At 40.8% G+C, this 24,059-nt stretch overlaps 1 protein-coding gene across 1 annotated transcript in view; it reads left to right on the top strand.

Moving 5' to 3' along the window:
- Positions 1-2,178: 2,178 nt before the first annotated feature.
- Positions 2,179-24,059, top strand: part of LOC109928222 (eosinophil peroxidase-like) — a 65,572-nt gene continuing 43,691 nt past the window's right edge. The window contains exons 1-3 of the mRNA XM_048607306.1: positions 2,179-2,247; positions 15,850-15,940; positions 20,964-21,057. Of these exons, the coding sequence (XP_048463263.1) occupies positions 2,179-2,247; positions 15,850-15,940; positions 20,964-21,057 (254 nt within the window). The remainder of the gene's footprint in view (positions 2,248-15,849; positions 15,941-20,963; positions 21,058-24,059) is intronic.

Below are 24,059 nucleotides of genomic sequence, written 5' to 3'. Positions count from 1 at the left end.
ATAAACTACATCATAAAAGTGATCTAATCCCTGAAGAATGATTGATTATTAGTCTATGATCATTAGCATGACATCATTCACTGACTGAGTTCATTGAACTCCCTGCGGTTCTGGACCAGGCCATTGAGGGTGATTCTAGTCCAGAATCTAAAGCCCTAGCACTGTGACTATGACTCCTGGCATGAACACGATGACCTCTGCTTCTAACCCTGACAGTAGCCACCTGGTTCCTTGTCAGTTGCCTGTCCTCCCATTCACCTCCTGAAATAAAGTCTTCACACTTTCTGCACCCATTTTGAGGGCCTGTTCAGTTTTGAGCCCCTGTCTTTAACCCCGAGGATGCTTAGACCCTTTTTTCCTGCAGGCCCACTTCAGCAAAAGGAAAAGAACTTTGTGATGCACAGTTGGACATTCATTCCATCTATGAGTTCCTGAAGCCAAGCTCCTGTCCAATGTACGTTTATCTACCCTGTCCCTCGAGGATTGGTGGAATTAGAACATGATTAAGGAACAATAATAACTGGAAGCTGCAACTCTGGACTTGACAAACACCATCTGAGAGAAACCTTTTTAAAGTACGGCAGGTGACAACAATTTTGGAATTACAGAACCTGCAACCTCAGAGATTGTGTCATTCATGTCCACAGAAGAACAAACTCATGTTCTGCTTTCAGTCGTGACTCAGTGGTAACGCCCCAGCTCTAAGTAGGATGGCACATCATCTAGGCTGTCACTCCAGAACTGAAATGAGAGAAGTGCTGGACTGTTGGGGGTGTTATCTTTACGATAAGATGCTGAACCAGGTGTCTTGCCCACTCACGTAAATCCTATGGAAGGATTTTGAAGAGGAGTAAGGGAATTCTCCGTTGATTTCTGGTCAGTACTAGCCCTCAACAAAAATCAACAAAGAATTGCCACGGTTGGAGGGTTTGAGCTATAGGGAGATGCTGAATAGGCTGGGGCTATTTTCCCTGGAGCATCGGAGGCTGAGGGGTGATGTTATAGAAGTTTATAAAATCATGAGGAGCATGGATAGGGCAAATAGTCAAGGTTTTTTCCCCAGGGTAGGGGAGTCCAAAACTAGAGGGCATAGGTTTAGGGTGAGGGGGGGGAAAGATTTAAAAGGGACCTAAGGGGCAACTTTTTCACACAAAGGTTGGTGCGTGTATGGAATGAGCTGCCAGAGGAAGTGACAGGGTCTGATACAATTATAACATTAAAAGGCATCTGGATGGGTACATAAATAGGTAGGATTGAGAGGGACATGGGCCAGATGCTGGAAAATGGGACTAGATTAATTTAGAATATCTGGTCAGCATGGACCAACTGGACCAAAGGGTCTGCTTCCGTGCTGTACAGTTCTATGACACTTAAAAACACATTGTTTGATCATTATTACATTGCTTGTTTGTGGGCATTTGTTGTGATCAAATTGGCTACCATGTTTATTTTATTTTAACAGTGACTACAATTCAAGAAGAATTTCGTTGGTTAGAAAGTACTTCAAAACATCCCGAGGTTGTTCTGGTCATTTCTAACTCAATTTTTTATTTTGCTCATCTTCTAACCTTGGAGTCAATGATGTAGGCCGCTGCCTCTCAGACATTTGGTAGCTGTCACTAGACCAGCCAAATGACTGATGAGTTGGGGGCAGAGATCCAGGATTCAGCACAATGCAGTTCACCTATACAGCACTGCCCTTTCTCACCACAGTAATTTAAGCTAAGCATTGGAACTTGCCCTCGGAACATGTTGCCAGTGGCATACAGCAAACAAAACCTGGAAGTCCTGGTACAAACTCCAAAAGTACAGCCAACAGTGGTCCACTTTAACCAGCCGTCACACCCGTTTGCAACACAGGACTGGCTAACCATGTCTTGGCATACTAAAGCAGAAATACTCCGGCATGTTTAGGCAAATATGAGGAGAGAGTAGATTGTGTTTCTTTTTCCCTAGCTAAAGAGATTTCTATATCATGATAACATCCGAAGGCTTTCAGCAGGGGCATTAATAAATCTGTATTTCTGTGAAGTTCAAAATATTTTTCCGAATTATATTTATTCAAGATGTACAGTACCCAACTGAGACTAACCATACTATATAATTATTGACAATTAGTCAAAGCTTCAAAGAAGGCTGATTGATGTTGAATTGCTGATCAATGGCACTATTTGCACAATGCCTTTCATTCTTATTGCTGAGGAATGCATTGCAGCTTTTGTGGTCCTAGGAAAGGTTTTCTTTGAAGTAAGGTGTGGGACTAAGCCAGTGAGAAACACACAGTGCTTTCAATTAGCTCTTGTGGACCACAACTTGGAGCTGTGTTGAAGCTGTATCGAACTGTCCTCACCTCTTATTAGGCCTCATGTCACTGGCATTCGGCATGTGGGCCCTGTTGACAGGCTTCTGGAAGTAGGCCACAAATCTCAAGCTAGGAAACAGTCAGAGCCAGAGGAAATCTCAAACAAATAAATAAGCTCCACAAATATCTAGCCTGAGGAAGAGGCTATTGCTTTAGCATTACACCCCTGTTACCCAGTTGGAGAGTGATTACATACTAGACATACAAAGCAGAAATTTAATCCCATCAATAAAGTCATAAAATTTAATTCAATACTAAACTTGGTACATAATGGGCTAGTATATGATAAAAGAATTATCATCACAGCTGCTAGCTAATTGTAAAAACTGGTTAACTAAAGCCTTTCAGGAAAAGGAGCCTGATCCAGTTTGGCCTACATTTGACTGGTATTACAATATATAGTACTCCCAATAAACCAGCTACCCCATTATCATACAGTAGCTACATAACAAAAGCATGGGAGAAATATCAGCAACAATCTAAGCATCAGATCAGGGCAAAGCACAGGTAGTCCAGCCTGACTGACCCAGCAAAGTCTTCCTCACTAATAGCTGAGGCATGGTGAAAACTGGGAATCCTAAATAACTGACAACAAGCTCCATAGAGTCTTGTGGCCTCAAGGCAAACAGAAGAAAGGAAACTCCATGCAGATTACAATCCAAAACACCTCTTGTTCAATATATCATTGCTCATCAATGATGAATATTTGAAGGAAGTATTGAAAAAAGTAATATATCATGAAATATGTTCTAGTGAGGTAACGTCAATGGCCTTCATTTCCTCTGTTGTTTCAGCAAGTCAAAACACATGCCTGTGCTGTATCGTCCAGTTTCTCTCATACTTCCTCTTATTCTCTATCTTATAGAGTTATAGAGTTATAAGATATAACTCTTATAGAGTTATACAGACATGGAAACAGACTCTTTGGCCCAACTGGTCCATGCTAACCAGATATCCTAAATTAATCTAGTCCCATTTGCCAGCATTTGGCCGATGCCCCTCTAAGCCCTTCCTATTCATATACCCATCCAGATGCCTTTTAAATGTTGTAATTGTACCAGCCTCCACCACTTCCTCTGGCAGCTCATTCCATACACGCACCACCCTCTGTATGAAAAAAATGCCCTTAGGTCCCTTTTAAATCTTTCCCCTCTCACCTTAAACCTATTCCCTCTGGTTTTGGACTCCCCTACTCTCGGGAAAAAGTCTAATCTATTCACCCTATCCATGCCCCTCATGATTTTATAAATTTCCATAAAGTTACTCCTCGTCCTCCAACACTCCAGGGAATATAGCTCCAGCCTGTACATCCTCTCCTCATAGCTCAAGCCCTCCAACACCAGCAACATCCTTGTAAATCTTTTCTGAACCCTTTCAAGTTTACCAACATCACTCCTATAGCAGGGAGACCAGAACTGAACACAGTATTTCAAAAGTGGCCTACTAACCAATGTCTTGTACAGCCGCGACATGACCTCCCAACTCCTACACTCAATGTACTGACCAATAAAAGCAAGCATACCAAATGCCTCCTTCTGCCTGAGTTTGTCTTTGGTGAGACCAACCTTCTGATCCCTTGATTCTGTTTCTAATAAATTGATAACTTCACAATTTCCCTTTCTGTTGCAACCCTAGTTGACGTTGTATACCATGATTTCAGGTACTACTCCACCATACAGGCAATAAGGTGTTTCTGCAGCTACAATCAGGATGGTTGTTGCCTCCCCGATTTTAGGGTCAGGACATTACTGAGCATTGGAGAACAGTCTGACAGGGGAGGATGAACAGTCACTAGTCCATATTTGTATCGATGAGATAGGTGGGGAGAGGCATGCAGTCCTGCAAGCAGAGTTTAGGGAGCTGGAGGGAACCTAGTTATCAGAACCTCAAAGGTAGTAATTTCTGGATTCTCCTGTTGCCACATTCAATTGAATATAGGAATAAGAGAACAAAGTGATAAATTTATAGCTGGAGAGATGATGCAAGCTTTAGAAGTCAGGACAACTTTAGGGGGCTATGGGGCATGTACAAGCCATACCAGTTGTACATCGACAGAGCTGGAATCATTGTCCTTACATGACAATTTGCTACTGCTATTGGGAGGGTTGAAACTAACCTAACAGGGAAATGGGAACCAGGATGTAACCCTAGAAAGGATAAGCAAAGTGCATCAAAGATTGAGAGAGGCATTCTAGTACAGGTGAGGTCAAACTCAAAGGGAACGTAATAAGGTCTAAACTAGGTTTACTGCACATGTATGTAGATACACTGAGTATGGTAAATAAGCTTGGTGAGCTACTTAATCAGATGATAATATGGGAGTATGTTGTGGTAATAATGGAAACCCTGCTCGAGAAATGACTAGCTATATATGTTTTCTCAGCCCACTATTCCTATGCCAGCCATCAAGCAACTGTCCATTCCCACGTTTCAGCATTTGACCCAAAGCCTTGATGCCATGGAGCTTCAAGTGATCACCTAAGTACTTCTTAAATGTTGTAATGATTCACACCTCTATCACCTCTTCAGGCAGTGAGTTCCAGACATCCAGCATCCTTAAGTGAAAAAGACATTGATAAATCTCTGCTAAAATATCTGCCCTTTTTACCTTAACTCTATGCCCCAGTCATTGATGCCTCTAGTAAGAGGAAATGTTCCTTCCTATCTGCCCCATCCATGCCCCTTTTAATTTTGTGCACCTCAACCAGGTATCCTCCTCTCAGCTTTCTCTGCTCTAAGGAAAATAACCCTAGTCTATCTAGTCTCTGTTCACAGCTGAAATACTCAATCCCAGGCTACATCCTGGTGAATTCAGTGCAGTCATGTCTTTTCTATAGTGTGGTGACCAGAACTCCACATAGTGCTCCAGCTATAGCCTGACCAACATCATATACATCTCCATCATAACCTCCCTACTCTTGTATTCAATGTCTTGACTAATAAAAAACAAATATCCGCTTTGCCAAAATACATCACCTTAGATATATCACCTCATACTTTGCAGGATTAAATTCAATTTGACATTGCTTTGCACATCTGACCAGCCTGTCTTTATCATCCTGTAGTCCATGGCTTTTCTCCTCGCTATTCATCAACCAACAATTTTCATGTGATCTGAGAATTTACTGATCAAACCCTCAACATTCATGCCTCGTTAATAATGTACATTGCAAACAGCAAGGGACCCAGCAGTAAACTCTGCAGAATGCCATTGGATACAGGTTTCCAATCCCAAAACAATCTTTGACCATTACACTCTGCCTCCTGCCACAAAGCCACTTTTGGTTCCAATTTGCCAGAGTGCATTAGATACCATGGGCTCTTACCTTCTTGACCAGTCTCCCATGAGAGAACTTGTCAAAAGCCTTACTGCTGTAGACTAAATCAATCACAGTACCTTCAACCATGCATCTAGTTACCCCTCCAAAAAACTCAATCAAACCTGCCAGACATAATCTAACAAAGCCACATTTACTGTCCTTAAATAATCCTTGCTTCTCCAAGTGGAAATTACTTCTGTTACTCAGAAAATTTTTCCAATAGTTACCCTAATGTTGATTTTAGACACACGGCCTGTAGTGCCCTGCTATATCCTTACCACCCTTGCTGATTAATTGTACTCTGTTTATAGAAGGAAGAGAAAAAGCAAAAAAGGGAAGGGGTTGCAACTAAAAGTAACAGGTGAATCGAAGATATGAATATTAACTCACATGACTTTTTTTATCTGTGCCCATCGAAACTAAGAGCAGGAGTAGGCCATATGGCCCTTCAAGCCTGCTCTGCCATTCAACATGATCATGGCTGATCATCCAGCTCAGTATCCTGTTGTTATGTTCACCCCACATCCTTTAATTTCTTTAGCCCTGAGAAATATATCTATCTCCTTCTTGAGAAAAATTGAATTTTGGCCTCAACCATTTTCTGTGGCAAAGAATTCCACAGCTCATCTCTGATTCCATCCTCCTCCATGCCATTGTCTTAGACTGTACCGGATTGTTCACAATCTTATTTGACAACAAGCTGAGCATCTAACATCAAATACTTCCTCTCACAAATGTTGTCTTCTTTAAACCCAAGCTCAGTCTACATGCTGCTAAATCTTTTATCCATACGTTCAATCACATTCAAATTTCATGTTTCCAAAGTTCTCCATTCTGGGCTCCCATTATCCATCCTCCACAAAATTCAGTTCAACATAAACTCTCTCTCCTATCGTGCACTAAGTCCCATTCACCAATCATTGCTATTCTTCATAACCTACATCAGCACCAAATTCCTCTCCCAAGCCTCCTATTTACAATTCATCCTGATATTTAAATCATCTGATGGGGACTTGTCTCTCCTATCTGTGCAATATCTTTCATTTCTACCCAAAAATCTTTGTTCTCAATGTAGACCTTTCTTCATCTCCCCTCCCTTTGACATGCTATTGTGGCTATCTAGCTTGGAATATTTTCTTTCCAGTTCTCTCTCTCTTCTCCTATGAGGCTCTTTTTAAATCAATCTGTTGTACAAAATTTTTGGTCACCCCTCCTAATGGCTCTTTTGCTCAGCTCATTTATTTATCTGATTACAATCTCCAAACTACCTTGGAGTGTTTGTTGTGTTCTCTCACTGGGGTAGTGTATTCAAAATCAAACCCCTATTCCTAGTATCGTCACAAAAGTAAAAAGGTTTGTATAAATATGCAAAATCCTCCAATTTACCCATCTACCCAGGCTGACAGAAAACCAGATTTTTGCTCTTAACAAAAATTAATATTTATTACAAATAGATTCTAACCATAGCTAGGTGGCACGGTGGCTCATTGTTTAGTACTGCAGCCTCACAGCGCTAGTAGCCTGAGCAAAACTGGAATCAATCAGTATTGGGGGCAAACTCTCCGGTGCTTGGAGTCATACCTGATATATAGGAAGATGGTTGTGGTTGTTGGAGGTCAGTCATCTCAGCTCCAGGACATCTCTGCAGGATTTCCTCAGGGCAGTGTCCTCGGCCTAACCATCTTCAGCTGTTTCATCAATGACCTTCCCTCCATCATAAGGTCAAAGTGGGGATGTTCGCCGATGATTGCACCATTCGCAGCTCCTCAGATACTGAAGCAGTCCATGTTCAAATGCAACAAGATCTGGACAATATCAAGGCTTGGGCTGACAAGTGGTAAGTAACACGGTGCCTCAGTGGTTAGCACTGCTGCTTCACAGCGCCGGGAACCCAAGTTCGAATCCAGCCTCAGGTGACTGTCTGTATGGAGTTTGCACATTCTCCCCGTGTCTGTGTGGGTTTCCTCCGGGTGCTCTGGTTTCCTCCCACAGTCCAAAGATGTGCAGGTTAGGTGGATTGGCCATGCTAAATTGCCCATAGTGTCTAGGGATGTGTAGATTAGGTGGGCTATAGGGGGATGGGTCTGGGTGGGATGCTCTGAGGGTCGGTATGAACTTGTTGGGCTGAAGGGCCTGTTTTCACACTGTAGGGATTCTATGAAAATACACTATAGATAAACAATCTTGAATTGACAGCATGTATATCTACCTGTTAAAACTCTGACTCCCTTATAAAATCTCCCCTACACACATACATAGACAGTCATACAGACACAGAAAGACATGGGAGATATAGGCAAAGGGAAAGCCTGAGATGGCAGTTCAATGACCACTATCCAAGGGTTCACTGAGATGATCTTATTGGCTTGTCAGGACTTGCTGTTTCTCGACCTTCCTTCCCCAGGTACTTTCAATTGCCAGTAGGAGGCAAACAATGACTGCTTCACATTTATAAAGTTTCTGACTTATTGGTTAAAACCAACAGCTTTCAGAAAAAAATGACTGACATAAACTGGCTGCCTTCAGACTTGGTATATCCAATAGAGAAAGGACAGCTCCCTTCTTTCCAAAAGTCCATTAGCTTCTAATCCAAAGATTCACATCCACAAGCTGTTCAGCTGCATGGAAGCCATTCACACAGTTGGTGACAGGCAGAAGGCTATTTTCATCAACAACAGATCACCATTCTCCAGACCTATCAGCTACTTGCTGCCAACCAAATCTCCATTCATACACCCTCCTTGGCTCCAGCTCATCTCCAACTAGACACCTTCCCATTGCTTGAACAAACAGCCTGTAAACAGCACTTACAATGAGTTTCAGATAATTTGCCCTTAAAAAGTGCAGTAATCCTTTCTGCAATCTTTGTTTTTTTAAAAATCGTCCTTTTCCACTTCTGTTGACAATCAAAAATACTAAAAAATAAAAAGATACAGTCTTTACATTGCCTACAATGTTAATTCATAATCTTTTGCCCCGTTGATTGCTGTAGGTCTATGATTGCTGTAGGTCTACAGTTTATATCTATGTGTGTTAAAAAAAATCTGCAGGATACACAATTCCTTGTTCACAAAACTTTCTGTTGTCATTTTAATTTTTTTTGAACAGTTGCCATTCTAAATTAAGTTTAAAATTTTTGAGATATCCAACTGTCGCAATGTAGTTTCAGTGTGTCCATTTGTTGGCACTGATGAGTGAGTTTCTGAAGTTTCTTTCCCATTTTATGTAGAAGAGAAATTTGCAACCATCAAGGGACCATAGACAATGCTACAGAAATCTAAGTATCAATGTGAAAAACATTCACAAGACCTGGGGGCAGAAAAAAATTACATTGCACAACAGGAATAAACCTTACTCTGATTGTTGTTTTATGAATGATTTCACAGTACTCAAAAATACCCTGCCATCATTTTCAAATGCATGGAATCCCCAATAACATCCCTTATCAGAAGGAGAAAAGGCATCTCCTTGACCTTCACTGATGAATTCTGACAGAAGTTATGTTCTCTATTTTGACAGAGACACTGTCTATCAATCCCCAAACCACAAATTTGAATATTTAGAGCTAGAAAATCTTTTTGAAGTTTGTATGAATGAGGTTATTATTTAGGAGTAGTTGGCGCTTTGTTCTGAAGTAATGATTTCTGCCAATGCAACAGCTAAATCCAACAGATAAAAAGAGAACTGAACCTTATTGAACAAACACACACGGTTAAGTCACGAGACATGAACACTGGTCTCGAATTAAACTACAGCAGGGGTAATCGTCATTGGGAATTGAGACACAGGGCTGGGAATTCTGCCTTCAAAACTGAGTTTCAGCTTCATACTAAAAAAACCCAAACTTAGACTGGGATCATTAGCTTCACCAGTGAAAATTCAGACACCAAAACATCGAGTTCTGGGAATCCTACCAAAACAAGAAAACTGCAGCAGCGAGCTTTAACAGAATGGTAAGGAAGGAATTCTTTAACCTGATTATTGTAAAGCTTCAAACAAATGAAGAACTAAAGAGTTAGTTTGACATTTCATACTGGAACAGCTAATGACATGTATTTGGGATTCTATGTTTCTCTCCTCATTTCCCAGTTTTACGTAGCCTTCTTTCTCTCCATGCCCCTGTTTGTTTCAGTCTTATACCCACCTTTCCTGAATTGATCCATATGTTAGCTTTCTAATTTGTTCAAAATTCATCTGTTTGAGGGAATGGACTCAGGTCTCAGATCCTGTGAAAAGACTGATGCCATCAAAGTCTATTGCGGCTCACCTTTACAGATACATGGAGTTGCTTAGATCTCTGATCAGAAACCTAAGATAGCTGTCGGTGCCTTTTCCCAATTTCCATGTTGTAATGTGTGTCATTCATCCCAGTATATTCGTTTTCTGAAAGTTTGTGACAACTCTTAAAGGTTTCTGCCATTATAGCTGATAACTCCTAATAATATTTAAATCTTACCTTGTCATTCTTTCTATTATTTGGGTTATTACATGCTATTTCCAAATTACATTTGCAAATGTTTCACAACCAATGTTTATTTTTGAAAGGAACAAATAACACAGGTGGGTACAATGTAAAATTGAAGAATTAAGAAGTTAAATTAATTGGATTGTTAAAAATTAACAGTTACAAAATGCAGGAAAATTGTAAAAATTATAAATCCAAATTTAGGATTTTATTAGGAGTTCTTATTTCCAAAGTCTAATTTGAATGTTTTAATTGTCTTACAAAAAAAAGGTGTAAAGATCCAGCTGCAACTTTGTGACCAGTAGGAGCTAAACAGATCATTTGTTACATTCTACTGAAGTTGTAGCTTACTTTAAAAGCAACTTATTTTGATATTTTATTCATAACATTTTAGCTTTGGTAAAGGAGAATAAAATTGATAATAATCATCATAATCAAAGCAAAACCTTGGCTTCAAAATTAGAAAAACTCAAAAATAATGGGGCCCAATCTAACATATTTTAATTTAATTCAGAATTACATTTTTATAGCTTCAGCTCAGCTCAGCATAAAGTAGAACAGTAGTATGTAACTTCATGGAATACAACACCTGTTTAGCAAAGCATTCGCTTGCAGTTCATATAGTGAAGGAAAGGGTTGCTTTCATACTGTTTCTGTTTCAATCCATATTGTGGACAATGATTAAAAAACAGTACTCCCATACTTTACTTGTAATAAATCTCAAATACATTGTCACCTCTTAAATTATTCTATGTAAATCAACTCAATTTTAAAAAAAACTGCAGCAATAGCCTGGTCATTGACAAAGCTTTTGTTGAGCAATATTTAACCCATAGATGTCATCTAATTATAAAAAACTGAACAGGATACCATGTTATGTGCTTGTGCAAACTTTTCATGTCTGCACTAGATACATTTGTGTAGTCTTTGTCTTGGAGAACTTAGCTATGAAAAAAGAATCTTTATTGAAGTAACTCAATGGAACATCAATGATGCATTATAAGCTTCAATATGGGCTAATTAACTATTACTAGTCTGTTAATACTTTCACTATGTGTGCATTAAATTTCCACAGTCATTCACCTTTTCTCCTAGTGAATCATCAACTGTATTACTTACTGTTCTTATTTAATTACTTGATTACTGAGCTTTTCCTTTCACCTAACTCCAAAGAACTAGCCAACTCTTTAGATTTTCATTGTCGGTGACTTTCTCACTGAAATAAAGCATTAGAATACAGTATTCAGAATGGCCTGCTCAGTACTCAATGACTCACATTGCTGGAACTTAGTTTAATCTCAATTATAATTGTTTCATGAGTAAGTACCTCTTTAATTGAAATCATTTTGGGGTTGATTCAGGTGTTGCATTAAAGTGTACATTTCATCCACTGAGCTATTAATAAGTCACTTTCTTGTATGAATTTGCCATCCTTCCTGCTTTGTTACAAGCTGGAAAAGATCAAGAAATCTTCTCTTACTTAGAATGGATGTTTCTTTTGAAAATTTATAATCAAATTCATGAGAAGCACTTTAATAAATTCTCGATGAAATTCTCCGACATCCCTTTCTGTAAAGAGTATATATCATTGCTTTTGGCAAAAGGAGCTCATCCCTGTCCCTCTGTGCCAACCTACTAAATAACGAATACATCCTTTAATTTTGCTCCTGACTATGTGATGGACATCTTAGTTCCTAATCTTTCTATTCAATTATCTTTTCTTTTGTTACAGCTTTGACAAAAGTTTCTGCCTCCTCACTTAGATATTCTTTCTCCTTTTCACTGAAGTTCTGCATTTTGTTCTTTCAAATTCTATATCTTTTTATTTCATTTTCACGTTGATCAGGCTTCTGACCAGGTGACCTACTTTGTCTGTCTCTTTGTTTTAACTTCTATTTTGTCTATACATATTCTGACTTCCAATCTGAGCTTGACTTCCTTCTTCTTCATTCTATTAACTTAATGTTCTGTGTTAACACCATTGTTCTTTAACCACTGTTTAAGATCTCTTCATTTTTTCTGTCTCAGCTATTTTTCTATTACAAGATGGGTCATAATGGATAGCTTTTACAAATTTGTTCTCAAAGCAGAGAGCTGTGTGCAATGGAATCAACTATGTAGGCATTCGGATACAAAATCATGCAAGTGCACTGATTTGTAAAATCTAGGTCAATACTTTCAACTGTTCATTGTCTCATTTCCAGAATTTTATGACAGTAACAATACCACATTTTTGTGAGTTTTTAATGATCTGTATTCCCCAGTCATTAACTCTTTCTTTTGCATCTATGTGCCCTCATTATAGGAACATGGAACAATTTATAAAGCCGGGAGATAATAATCCCACTAGTGAGTTTTGAAGGATATGGGTTGGAGTAAGAGTATCAGCTGTTGCAGCACTATGCTCCCTTAGCATATTCTGTATATTTGTAATTTTTAAAATTGTAATTGAAGTCATTTTGTTCATCAAGGCTTTTCCTTTCGGTTAGCCTCCAAAGACCAGCACCTTGACTATGGTGGGCATTGCCTCGTCCACATTACTTTTCTTTTTATTTCATGTTCTAATTGTTTCCCTTTATTTTGTTCACTGTCTCTCTCCTTTTCATATTCTCTCTCCCTTTTCATAAAGATCATGTCCTCTCCTTCACTGGTTCCTGTTATCATTTGCTGAGTTTTTGCCCTACTCTCTCCCATTTCCATTTTTGCTTTTCTGGTGCCCCATCCTAATGTTTTTTTTCTTTTTCTTTCCCTTCAACTTTGCTACTTCCTAAACCTAGTTGAATTCTAAAGGGGAAGCTAATTCTGGGTCAGAGGTCACTGTTAGAATGTGCACTGTTAGTGATGCCTGGGTATATGATGTGGCTGCCACCAAACCTCCTGCTGATGCTAGTCTAAGAGTCTGTTCTGTAGTTTGGTAGAGGACAGACCACAAATAAGTCTCACAGAAGAGGTACAACAAGATGTAGTTTAATGCTTAACAGTAGCTATATGCAGGTTACATTAACTCCTACCATAGGAGCTATTACTAACAAGAGATAGAGAAGATGTGTATCTCCAATAGGAGACTATCCAAGACTCTAACTGATTCTCCAGCCTGGGACTGTGTAACATCATCTTACTGGGCGGAGCTCAAGATACATGAACTCTTTCAGAATAATTTTCTTACACAACAGTCTCCAGTCTTATAATCGGTATGTTATCATCACAAATCCCACTGAGAGCATAATCTGCCCCTTACTGCACTCAGTCTCCTCTTAATATTATGCATATTGAACCAAATTGAATGGACAGTGCTAATTATGGTAGTGAGACCTCAACAAAAGGCCAAGTAGGAAAATCAAGCTTCACTTTTACTGAAAATGCTGGGCATTCTTGCATTCACATGCAAGATTCACCATGGTGAGAACAGGGCTGTTCCTTGAGCTACCTGATAGATCTCTTCACTACCATGTTAGGTTCAGAGCAATAGAAAGTTTTGTTTTGAATAACGGGCTATGGATTACTTTGCTATCTGCAGAAACTACTACATTTGTGTGTTTAGATCACGGGCAGCCTTGAGTTGCAGTTTCACCAGGTTGGTGTCAAATTCTGTATTATGTGTGCTACTGCTTCTGGCACATCTTCTGTAATCCCCAATGAAACAGACTTGGTTTCCTTGTTTAATGGTGAGTGAGGAAAGAGAGAAGGAATGGACATTGTGCTTACTTACTGTAGTGACATGTGATTGAAGCCCAGTTCTAGGCAACTCAATCTATCTTAGCATCGTGGTGGTGTCACTATGGAAAATGCTTTGACCAATCAGACACAGGATAATTTTAAATGTTTACTGACAGGTATTATCTATAGTCAATTGAAATGAAAATACATGTGGATTATGTATTAGCCAACTATTCCCTATCCAGCGGAAATTATTCAAATCAACACTTCTCTTGCCACAAGAAGTGTAAGGTGATCAACTCCTATAAATACTATCATGGGCTGACATGACTGCAACGGATTAATGTGGTCAGACGTCAAATAGGCTACTTCCATAGGTTGGTTACCTCACTCAGGCCAGGTTGGCAGTCATGTCCTTCAGGAACCAGCCAACCCTGACGCTGAGGGCATGATTGAGCCTTTTATCGTGGGAGTACCTGAAGCCACTGTGCCAGAGTACAACCTGCCCTCTTTATGGTGCTCAGAGTGGAACAATTACTGATTAATCAGTTGATTATGGATGACAACTGATGATCCTCATTTGACTTAATTATTAGAGCCATCTGATTATTTTCTAACATTAAACTTTGTACTAGTTGTTTATAATTGGTCTGTTCAGAAGCTATTAAACACCTACCATGTAGCATAAGCCAGACATATAGACCAGACTAACTCAGTCAAAGAGGTAGATTTTAAGGAGCATTTTAAAGAGGAGAGAGAGGAAGATTGATGGCAAGACTCAGAGAGAGAATTCTGGAGCTTAGTCAATAAATACTGGCCTTGCCTTGCTGTGAAAAGATTGAATACCACCTCATTAGGGGATAAGGGGGATACAGGCTTGCTCAAATGTTTTGAACTTAAAATGCATCTCAGTGTCCTGGTTTCAAATAAAAGATCAACCATTCCTTGTCCCAGCTTGGGATCTGTCTTATAACATTGGGTTGAATTTGCATACTTGAATCTCTGTTGGAATAGAGGCAGGCAAGATTTCAGAATCGTCGTTAGGATACAATTCTGGAACTGCAGAACCCCATCCACATTTTTAGGACAGAAGATAAGGGAGCAGGTAGCCAGCCCACATGCAGCACTTCTGCCCATACCTACACCATTTCAGGGTGGGAATTTTAGGCCCCACTGCTATTTCATGGAATTAGGCCCATTTTGATACTGGACATAGTTCACAGCATCTCAGAGGAACCATGAACCATCCAGTAACTGAATCTGGAACCAGGGGTTGAGATGGGTGGAGTGAGAGCTAGGGTACCTCACACTCATATAAAGCAGTGGACCAGCTTCCCAGTGAATGAAGATGGACCTTCTAAACTGCCAGCTTCAGCCTCCAACTGCCTCTGTTTGCAACTTGGGCCTATTTCTAAAGGGGACAGCCACATCTCCAACATAGAACATAGAACATTACAGCGCAGTACAGGCCCTTCGGCCCTCGATGTTGCGCCGACCTGTGAAACCAATCTGAAGCCCATCTAACCTAAACTATTCCATTATCATCCATATGTTTATCCAATGACCATTTAAATGCCCTTAAAGTTGGCGAGTCTACTACCCATCTCTGTTACCCTATAGTGAAGTTTGTGTCTGCACACACTGCCAGAGAGGAGACAGGATCACAACATGGGGAATTCACAATTCCTACTTCAAGGATAAGAATCCAGGCTGTTAGATCTGACTACAATTAAATCTATTGGTCCAATGATGTTATGCTTAAAGACTCACTTACATGTGCAGTTCTGTTCTGTTTGAAATCACTTATAACTGAAAAACTAAGAGACCAGCCGACAAATCCACTGAAGTCTACATATTGTTGTTTGAAATGTTACTGTACAAATAGTTTACTTATTTATAGGACTGTTTACTGGCCACTATTTTAGCTATTGCAATCAATCTAGCTTAAAAATGAGCCTGCTAATTCATTCATTGTTATTTATTGACTAATATTCAATGAAATTACATTGCCAGTGTGGTGATAACTGTTTTTTTTCCACATGTAGGTATTAAGCACAGGAACCCACCAGTTACTGTTCGTGCTTAGTTGCCTGAGCTCCACATGTACATCAGCAGAAATGCATCCCAAAGTACAAGGTAAATGAGACTGTAACTCATGCATTTAATACACAATAGACAATTTTGCTACCCAGAGAGTTTTCATCTCAAGAGAGCTTCGTAGACAGTGTATTAAAGTCTGGAATTTGGTGCAAATGGGAATTCAGTAGAAAGAAAGCATTTTCCATTTTATTCTTTTTGAGTTCCTCCAGTAGCTTATCTTAAATAGCCAAAAATGGTAACCTTTTCTAACTTTAAATTTGTAACGAATCAAATAAAAAAAATAAGGTTAGATTGATATGGCAGTTTAGGCAGTGTGGCATTACTCTATCATGTGAGAGTTTGTGAAGTGAATTGCAATCTTCAACAGTTAAATGTTAACACCTTGAGGAACTTCAACTGACAATTGTTAGATTGAACTCAGAGCTGCAGATATTCCTGGGCATGAGGAGCAGGAGAGCTACCCAGACAGTTTATCCCAGAAGACAGTTACGTTAGGTCAAGTGGGACATTAGAATTGGTTAATAGACAAGGCTAGGCAGGTGTAGACTCCACAAGGAACCTTTACGCTTACATTTATTCGTCAGATACAAGACACTTTCTGCCTGTTTGGATGAGAACAAGGACTGCATTGTGAATGAGCAAAATAACTCTAGCACTATGGTGTCTGAATCATGTATCGTCAGTCTAGGAGCTACAAAGACATTAGTCAGGGGTCTGGCCAGTCATGTCTAAGGGCTGCTCAAAGTTGTCCAGAGGTCTTGAGTGAATTCAGTCCTGGCTGTCCTTCCATTGATCTTGCAGGAAGGTTCGGAGGGGGCCAAAGGGCCAGTGAGGAGAATTACTGTCAGGAGGGATGGGGAATCAGGTTGTGGGGTGTGGAATCCGAGGTGTTTGTGGAGGTAAGGACAAGGATGATAATGAGGGAGAATTCAAGGTGAATGGGGTTTAAGGGAGAACAGCTTCAGAGGGAATAGTAAGCTATGGGAGGGGTGATAATTGGCAGTTACCACCAACATGACCTCCACAGAAGGAGTGTTGAGGAGCAGAGTAGGCATCATTAAGGTGTTGAAGGGGCAGGGAGGACAATTGGTGGCAATGTTTGATGTGGTGGGAATCCAAATGGACAGGATGGATAGAAAAGGGCTGTCAGGTTATTATGAGCTAAAAGAAAACATGGAGGGTTTGGGCTGGTACCTCACGACCAGGCAGAGCCTAGTGCTGACAGTGTCCACCCCAAGCAACATTCCCTGCCATAACTTTCCATTCTGTAGGTGCAAAGTGCTACCAGAAAATGGCTGGGTATAATCAGAGTCAGTTTGTTGGGTGAAAGTGTGGAACCATGTTTGTTGGACTCTAGGACATTGAAGATACAAATACAAGAGGCAGCCACTTGCAAAACTCCAACTACATTTAATTTGCAATCACTTCATCACCCATTAATTGTGCATGTAGAGTGAAGATACTTAGGCGTCAGATGCTGGTCAAAGGCAATTTGCAACATGCCTTTAATTTCTTGCAAGTTGAACTTGGGTGAAGTTAGCAACAATGAAATTAAAAAAGACCAATGCTGGCCATAGGTGCATCATTATTTGTGCAAATTCCAAGGGTATTGTATGAGCCCCACACCATTGTTTCATTATTTGTCACATAAGTGTAATGATGGTCCATACTGAATGCAGGGAGAAATTGAGCAGTCGATATCATTTGGAGATAAGAAGGGTCTCAGAGCAGAGCAAGCAGTCCCTTAAATGAGGAAATATGGTGGTCACTCGTCCGGTGTAGCTCTTTCAAGTTGCTGCACATGCTGAGGCTGAAGCTGGATGAACAATGGAGACATGGTCTTCGTAATCAGTCTGCTGCATGTCTCACCATATGGAAAAGTATTCTCAATCTTTATTTGCAGGGTATGCTTCTGATCACCCAACTGAGATCCAAGAACCTCTTCCACACTTTCTGTTTTCAATGAAGGTCATTTCCACCAGGAGCCCTGCACTGTGTCGTTGGTGGGATGTTTCTCCCTACGCCTGCCTTCCTAAGAAGGTGAAGGTGCATACAGGAAGACCAGAAGAAGCAGCAGGCTGCCACAGAGGACAAGGGAAACCCAGTTCATGGAGAAGCCACAGCCATAGGGCCCCTCAGAGTGCATGGGATATGTAAGAGACCGAGAGCTTTCTGGCTCCAGCCCCAACTCCATTTCCTGGGGGACGAATGAGGCAGAGTGTAGAGGGTCTGCATGTCCCAGGACACTGTGATGAAACTGCTGGAGCGGGACCTGAGAGCTGCAAGAATGCAAGGCCACCTTCTCCCAAAAGCTGTGAAGATGACAACCACTCACAACATCTGTGCAACTGGTTCCTTTCAGGTGTGACAGCTGATCATAGTGGGACCTCTCGGTCATACTCCCACAAATACATCTGGGCAGTAACCAAGGCTGGCTGTGAAAGGTCACAGCCACTCATTTTGATCCTCCATGATGAGGGCAGTAGGATTTGCTAACACTGCTGGCTTCCCTCATGTGTGGGCCACCTTTGGCTGTGACATGTGTCACTGGGAGGGATCTACACACACATCACACTGAGAGGTCCAGGCTACAGTGTTGTGGAATTCCGAAGGAACGGGTTCCATTTAATTAACGTCAGGGTGATCGCTGTTCCCACTTCCCAAAGATGTATGCCTCCTAACCTGGCAACTGTCATATCTGCGACATCCTGGAGCAGTTTGATGTACCTGCTGTGATTGAGCATGTAGGTGCCTTACAAGGCTGGATACTGGGGAAAAAAGGCTACCACTGCAATCATGACGCCATTGCACGCCATCTCCCCCAGGTTTAATGCAGCCCACGCTTCATCTAGGTCCATGAGGGAGCAGAATGTATTGCTGCTGAAGGTACAGTTCTGCTCTTGGCCAAGTCCAGATGGAGTGTGCGACATCATCCTGGCATGCTGTACTCTGCACAACTGGAACAGGCAATGGGGCATTTTGTGGATGCACAGGAAGGAGGGAATGGGAGCATTCTTCCAAGGATGATGAGGAGGAGGAGGATAAGGATGTTGGGGAGGAGGCAGCCTCCATCCAGTGGATGTGATGTAATTGAATTTTCAGAAGGCTTTTGATAAAATCCCAAAGAGGAAGGTAGTAAACAAAATTAAAGCCCAAGGGTTTGGAGGTAATATACTAACACGTATTGAGGATTCATTAACAGGCCGAAAGCAGAGAGGGGGGATAAATGGATTATTCAGAGGTTGGTAGAATATGACCAGTGGGTTTCCACAAGGATGAGTACTTGGACTGGTTTTTCACAAACTATTATTTGGATGTGAGGCCAGTTATATTTCCAAGTTTGAGAATTATACAAAACTTAATGGGAATGTGACTTGTGTGAAGCATGCAAAGAGACTTCAAGGGGATTTATTCAGGCTGAGTAACTGGGCCAGAGCATGGCAGATGGAAAACAACGTAACTGAGTGTAAGGTTCTTCACTTTGGTAGGAACTGAATAATTCAATTATTTGCTATTGACTAAAAAACCTGGTTGACTCGTTCCAACTACTGAATCTGACACAGTCTGAGATCCATATAAATACTTACATCACCAATCACATTAAATTTAATAAAACAAAGAACTGCAGGTGCTGAAGATCTAAAGCAAACAAAAACAGAAATTGTTGGAGAAATTCAGCAGGCCTGATAGTACCTTTGAAGAGGCTTTAAGTATAATCTTTGAATCTCTCTTGGATTCAGGGCTGCTATGAGAGGACTATAGGACTGTAAAAGCTATATTTCTGTTCAAAGAACGGGAGAGAGAAAAGCCAAGCTAATACTGGACAGTCGTCCTAATGTTGGTGACAGGGAAACCTTTTGAGACTACATGGTTTATCTGAGGCTGGGGAGCTGCACTGAAGAGAAAATAAGGGTAAAGTTTTAAGGCCAGTGACCCTTCTTCAGAACTGGGTTAAATTTAATATTTGCTAATTTCAGTGGTTGAGAGGGACTAAAACAATCAAACAGTGCAGCTCCCCAGCCTCAGATAACACCATGCAGTCTCAAAAGGTTGCCCTGTCACCAACATTAGGTCGACTGGCCAGTATTAGCTTGGCTTTTCTCTCTCCCCTTCTTTGAACAGAAATATAGCTTTTACTGTCCTATAGTCCTCTCATAGCAGCCCTGAATCCACGAGAGATTCAAAGATTATACTTAAAGCCTCTAATATTTCTTCCCCTACTTATCTCTATAATCTAAGATGCATCCATCAATTTTCAGCACTCCAAACATTCTTGTTTATACCTCCTTTTTTGTATCTTTTGACCCTATGAAGACTTTTCCAATCTTCAGCAGCCATTCTGAAAATAACAGCTGTGACAGTGATAGTAGGAACTGCAGATGCTGGAGAATCCGAGACAACAAGGTGCAGGGCTGGATGAACACAGCAGGCCAAGCAGCATCATAGGAGCAGAGAGGCTGACGTTTCGGGCCTAGACATTCTGCTGCTGTGACAGTGAGTTGTAGCAACCAGTAGTGGAGTATCAAAGCACTGTATAACCCATTTCTGCCTCCATCAAAGGGAAAGGTGAATCTACGGGGCAGTGAACAGTCTGGAATCTCTGGTTCACTTTCTTTCACTTTGAAGGCAGAAACCTTTGTTACACACTTAACTTGAGCCCCGGTTGATATTGGCCAACTCAATGCAGATACCATAATCAAGCTTGTGGCTTTCTGGTTCACAAACCTCAGTTCCCACTGGCTTTACAACTCAGCCTCCAGAAACACTTGAGATTTTTACACAGTTTAATTCAGTATCGCTGACATAGAAAAATTGACAACATTCCTGCTCAGGCTAAAGCAGAGGCAATGCATTGTCAGCTGAGAATTTAATTGAAGATCACATTTCCATTTCAGGATGCTCTACAGTGTCTAAGGATAGCTTCCCAGAAATAGAATATATGGAACTAAATAGGATTTTAAAAATAACTAATGTTAATCTACAGTTTCTCCAAAATTAATACTATTAAATCTATTGCTTCACTCTTTAAAACATGTGCAATTCTTTTCTGATCTTGCAGGATTGATGACTCAGCGAGGGAGTGGACTTGTCAATGATGCATTTCAGCAAGCACTTGATCTTGTTAATGCTGCCTACAAAAGATCAAGAGACAGGTAAAATTAAAAAATTAAAAAGGGGCAAGTCAGTGTTTTTTTAAATTGCAAAACCAGTTCATGTGCCAGAGCCAATTATGCAAAAAAAACTCCACAGCAAGGTGGAAAAGAATAGGCAACAGTTGAAATGAATCTGGGTGCACTGAATTTGCATTTAATTTTAGAAGAAAACTGTAGAAGAGAGAGATTTATTTGGTGTAGGAGTTCTGAGCTCCACACCGTGAGGTTACAGGGAGAGGGGAACAATTTCATAGACAATTGTGTTATTGTGAGGAACCAGGTACACTGTAACACTGTAAAGTAGGCCAGAAAATTGGTAATTTCATTCAGAAAGTTCTCAAAGAAAACTGATGCAAGAAAGGAAAATGTTACCAGGTGAAATTTGCTGTAAGGCATGTTATTCACACAGTATGGAATGAGATTTACCTGATATTCAAATGTTTCTTGACTCAGTAAGTAGTAATTTTATCTCTGAGACGGTAAGTTGTCGGCTCTAAGGTCACAGAACAGCACTCCATAATCTAATTGATACATTTACATAGGACCTTTAAATTCGATGGAAAATGTCCCTTAGCGCATCAGAAAAAGTGCTGCCTTGTTGGAGGTGTAATTCTTTGAATTAGATTCTTAGTTGGTTCCAAATATCTGCTTATGCCAAGGAGTTATCCTGGTTAATATACTTTGCTCTGTCAATACAGATGAATGTGTCTTTCATCTCGTAGTTATTTGTTGGATCTTGCTGACCTCTGAGATAATCAATGACCACACTTCAAAGTTAATAATCATGTGAAATGATTTTTGATGTTTCAGAGATCTGGCATCACACTGTATAATTGCATGTCATTTTGCTATCAAGCAGGTGCTGTAAACTGGTCTCAGCGTTCAATGGAGAGGGCACTGTGGGGGGGGGGGAGCGGGGGGGGCGGGTGGGTGTAAGGTGATATGGCGGTGGGAAGTTTGCTTTGTTCATACTTCATCCTGTAGCTGAACTGGACGTGTTCAAATGGATCTGTGTTCTAGCTGCCACAATAATATCATGGTTTACTGAACTTTGAACAGTGGAAAATAAATTACAAGAAAAGAATAAATGGTAATGATGGTCACACAAACCTTAGGCAGGAAAATCTCACTACTATTGGCTGCTTTTCTAAAACATTAAAATAATTTTATCTTTACTACTATTGTGCCAAACAGAATAAGTTGCCTGCTGATCAATTCTTAAGCCATACAAAACGCTGCCTTAATGCAACAGTCATGACCTTCCCTCCATCATTAGGTCAGAGTGGGCATGTTGGCAGATGATTGCACCATGTTCAGCACCATCCGTGACTCCTCAGATGCTGAAGCAGTCCATGTCAAAATACAGCAAAATTTGGACAATATCAGAAGTGTGATGGAATACTCCCCACTTACCTGAATGAGTGAAACTCCAGCAACCATCAAGAAGGTTGTCACCATCCAGGACACAGCAGCCCCTGGATTGGAACCACATCCACAAACACTTTCTGCCTCCACCATCGATGCACAGTATCATCAGTGTGTATCATTTCTAAGACACACTGCCAAAATTCACCAAGACTCCTTAGACAACACCTTCCACACCCATAACCACTTCCATTTAGAAGGACAAAGGCAACAGATACATGGGAATACCACCCCTGTACGTTCCATTCCAAGACACTCACTATCCTGACTTGGAAATATATCACCAGTCTTTCGCTGTCACTGCATCAAAATCCTGGAACTCCCTTGCTAATGCCATTTTGTCCCAAATACCTACAGCAAATACACTGCAGCAGTAAAGGAGGCAGCTCACCACCACCTTCTCAGAGGCAACTAGGAAAGGCAATAAATGTAATGTCTACATGAACAAATTTTAAAAAATGAAAATAGGGCTAAAATTTCCCTGAGGAATTTTCCAGATTGACATTCTTTCTGTTAAAGAGTTATCCAGCTTTTTGAAATTCTCTCTAAGTTTGTGGGCATCTCTGGCTACACCAGTATTTGTTAACCATCGCTACTTTTCCTTGAGAAAGTGGTGGTGAGCTGTTTTTTTTGACTGCAGGCCATTCTGTGTGGGTACATCCGGAGTGCTGTTAGGAAGGGAACTCCAGGCCTCTGGAGCAGTGACAATGAAGGAACAAATGTATGGGTCCAAATCAGAGCGGCATGAGACTTGGAGTGGAACTTGAGGTCTATAATGTTCTCATTTATCTGTTGTCCTTGATCTACTAGGTCATAGGTTTGGAAGGCACTGTCAAGGAAGCCTTGGCAAGTTGCTGCACTGCATCTCGAGGATGATACATACTACTGTCACTGTGCGTCTGTGGTGGAGACAGTGAAGGTTTAAGGTGGTGCTTGTGGTTCTAATCAAGTGTGTTCCTTTGTCCTTGATGTTGAGCTGAGGAACATAGAACAGCACAGCACAAGAATAGGCCCTTCAGCCCACTCTGTCTGTGCTGACCAGGATGCCAGTCTAAACTAATCCTATCTGCCTGCACATGGTCCATATCCCTTTATTCCCTGCCTGTTCATTGGTGTCTCTCTAAATCTCAAACTTTGCTAATATATCTGCTTCTACCACCTCCTCAGGCAGCACATTCCAGGCACCTACATCTCTATGTATAAAAACCTTGCCTCACACATCTCCTTTAAACTTTTCCCCCTCTCACCCTAAGTCTCTGCCCCCTTGTATTTGACATTTCAACCCTGGGAAAAAGACTCCGACTATCTACCCTGTCAATTCCTCCCATTTTATATACTTCTACCAGATCGCCCCTCTGCCTCGATGCTCTAGCGAAAACAATCCAAGTTTATCCAACTTCTCTTTATAGCTAATACACTCCAATCCAGACAAAATCCTGGTAATCCTCTTTTGTACCCTCTCCAAAGTATCCACACACATCTGATAGTGTAGCGACTAAGTGTGGCCAATATTCTCCAAATGTGGCCTAAGTTAAGTTTTATATAGCTGCAACATGACTTACCAACATTTATACTCA

This window comes from Rhincodon typus, chromosome 17 (genome assembly GCF_021869965.1).
Source record: "Rhincodon typus isolate 14 chromosome 17, sRhiTyp1.1, whole genome shotgun sequence".
Lineage (NCBI taxonomy): Eukaryota > Metazoa > Chordata > Chondrichthyes > Orectolobiformes > Rhincodontidae > Rhincodon > Rhincodon typus.
Note: the sequence above shows the minus strand (reverse complement) of the source record. Positions and strands in the feature narration are given on the sequence as shown.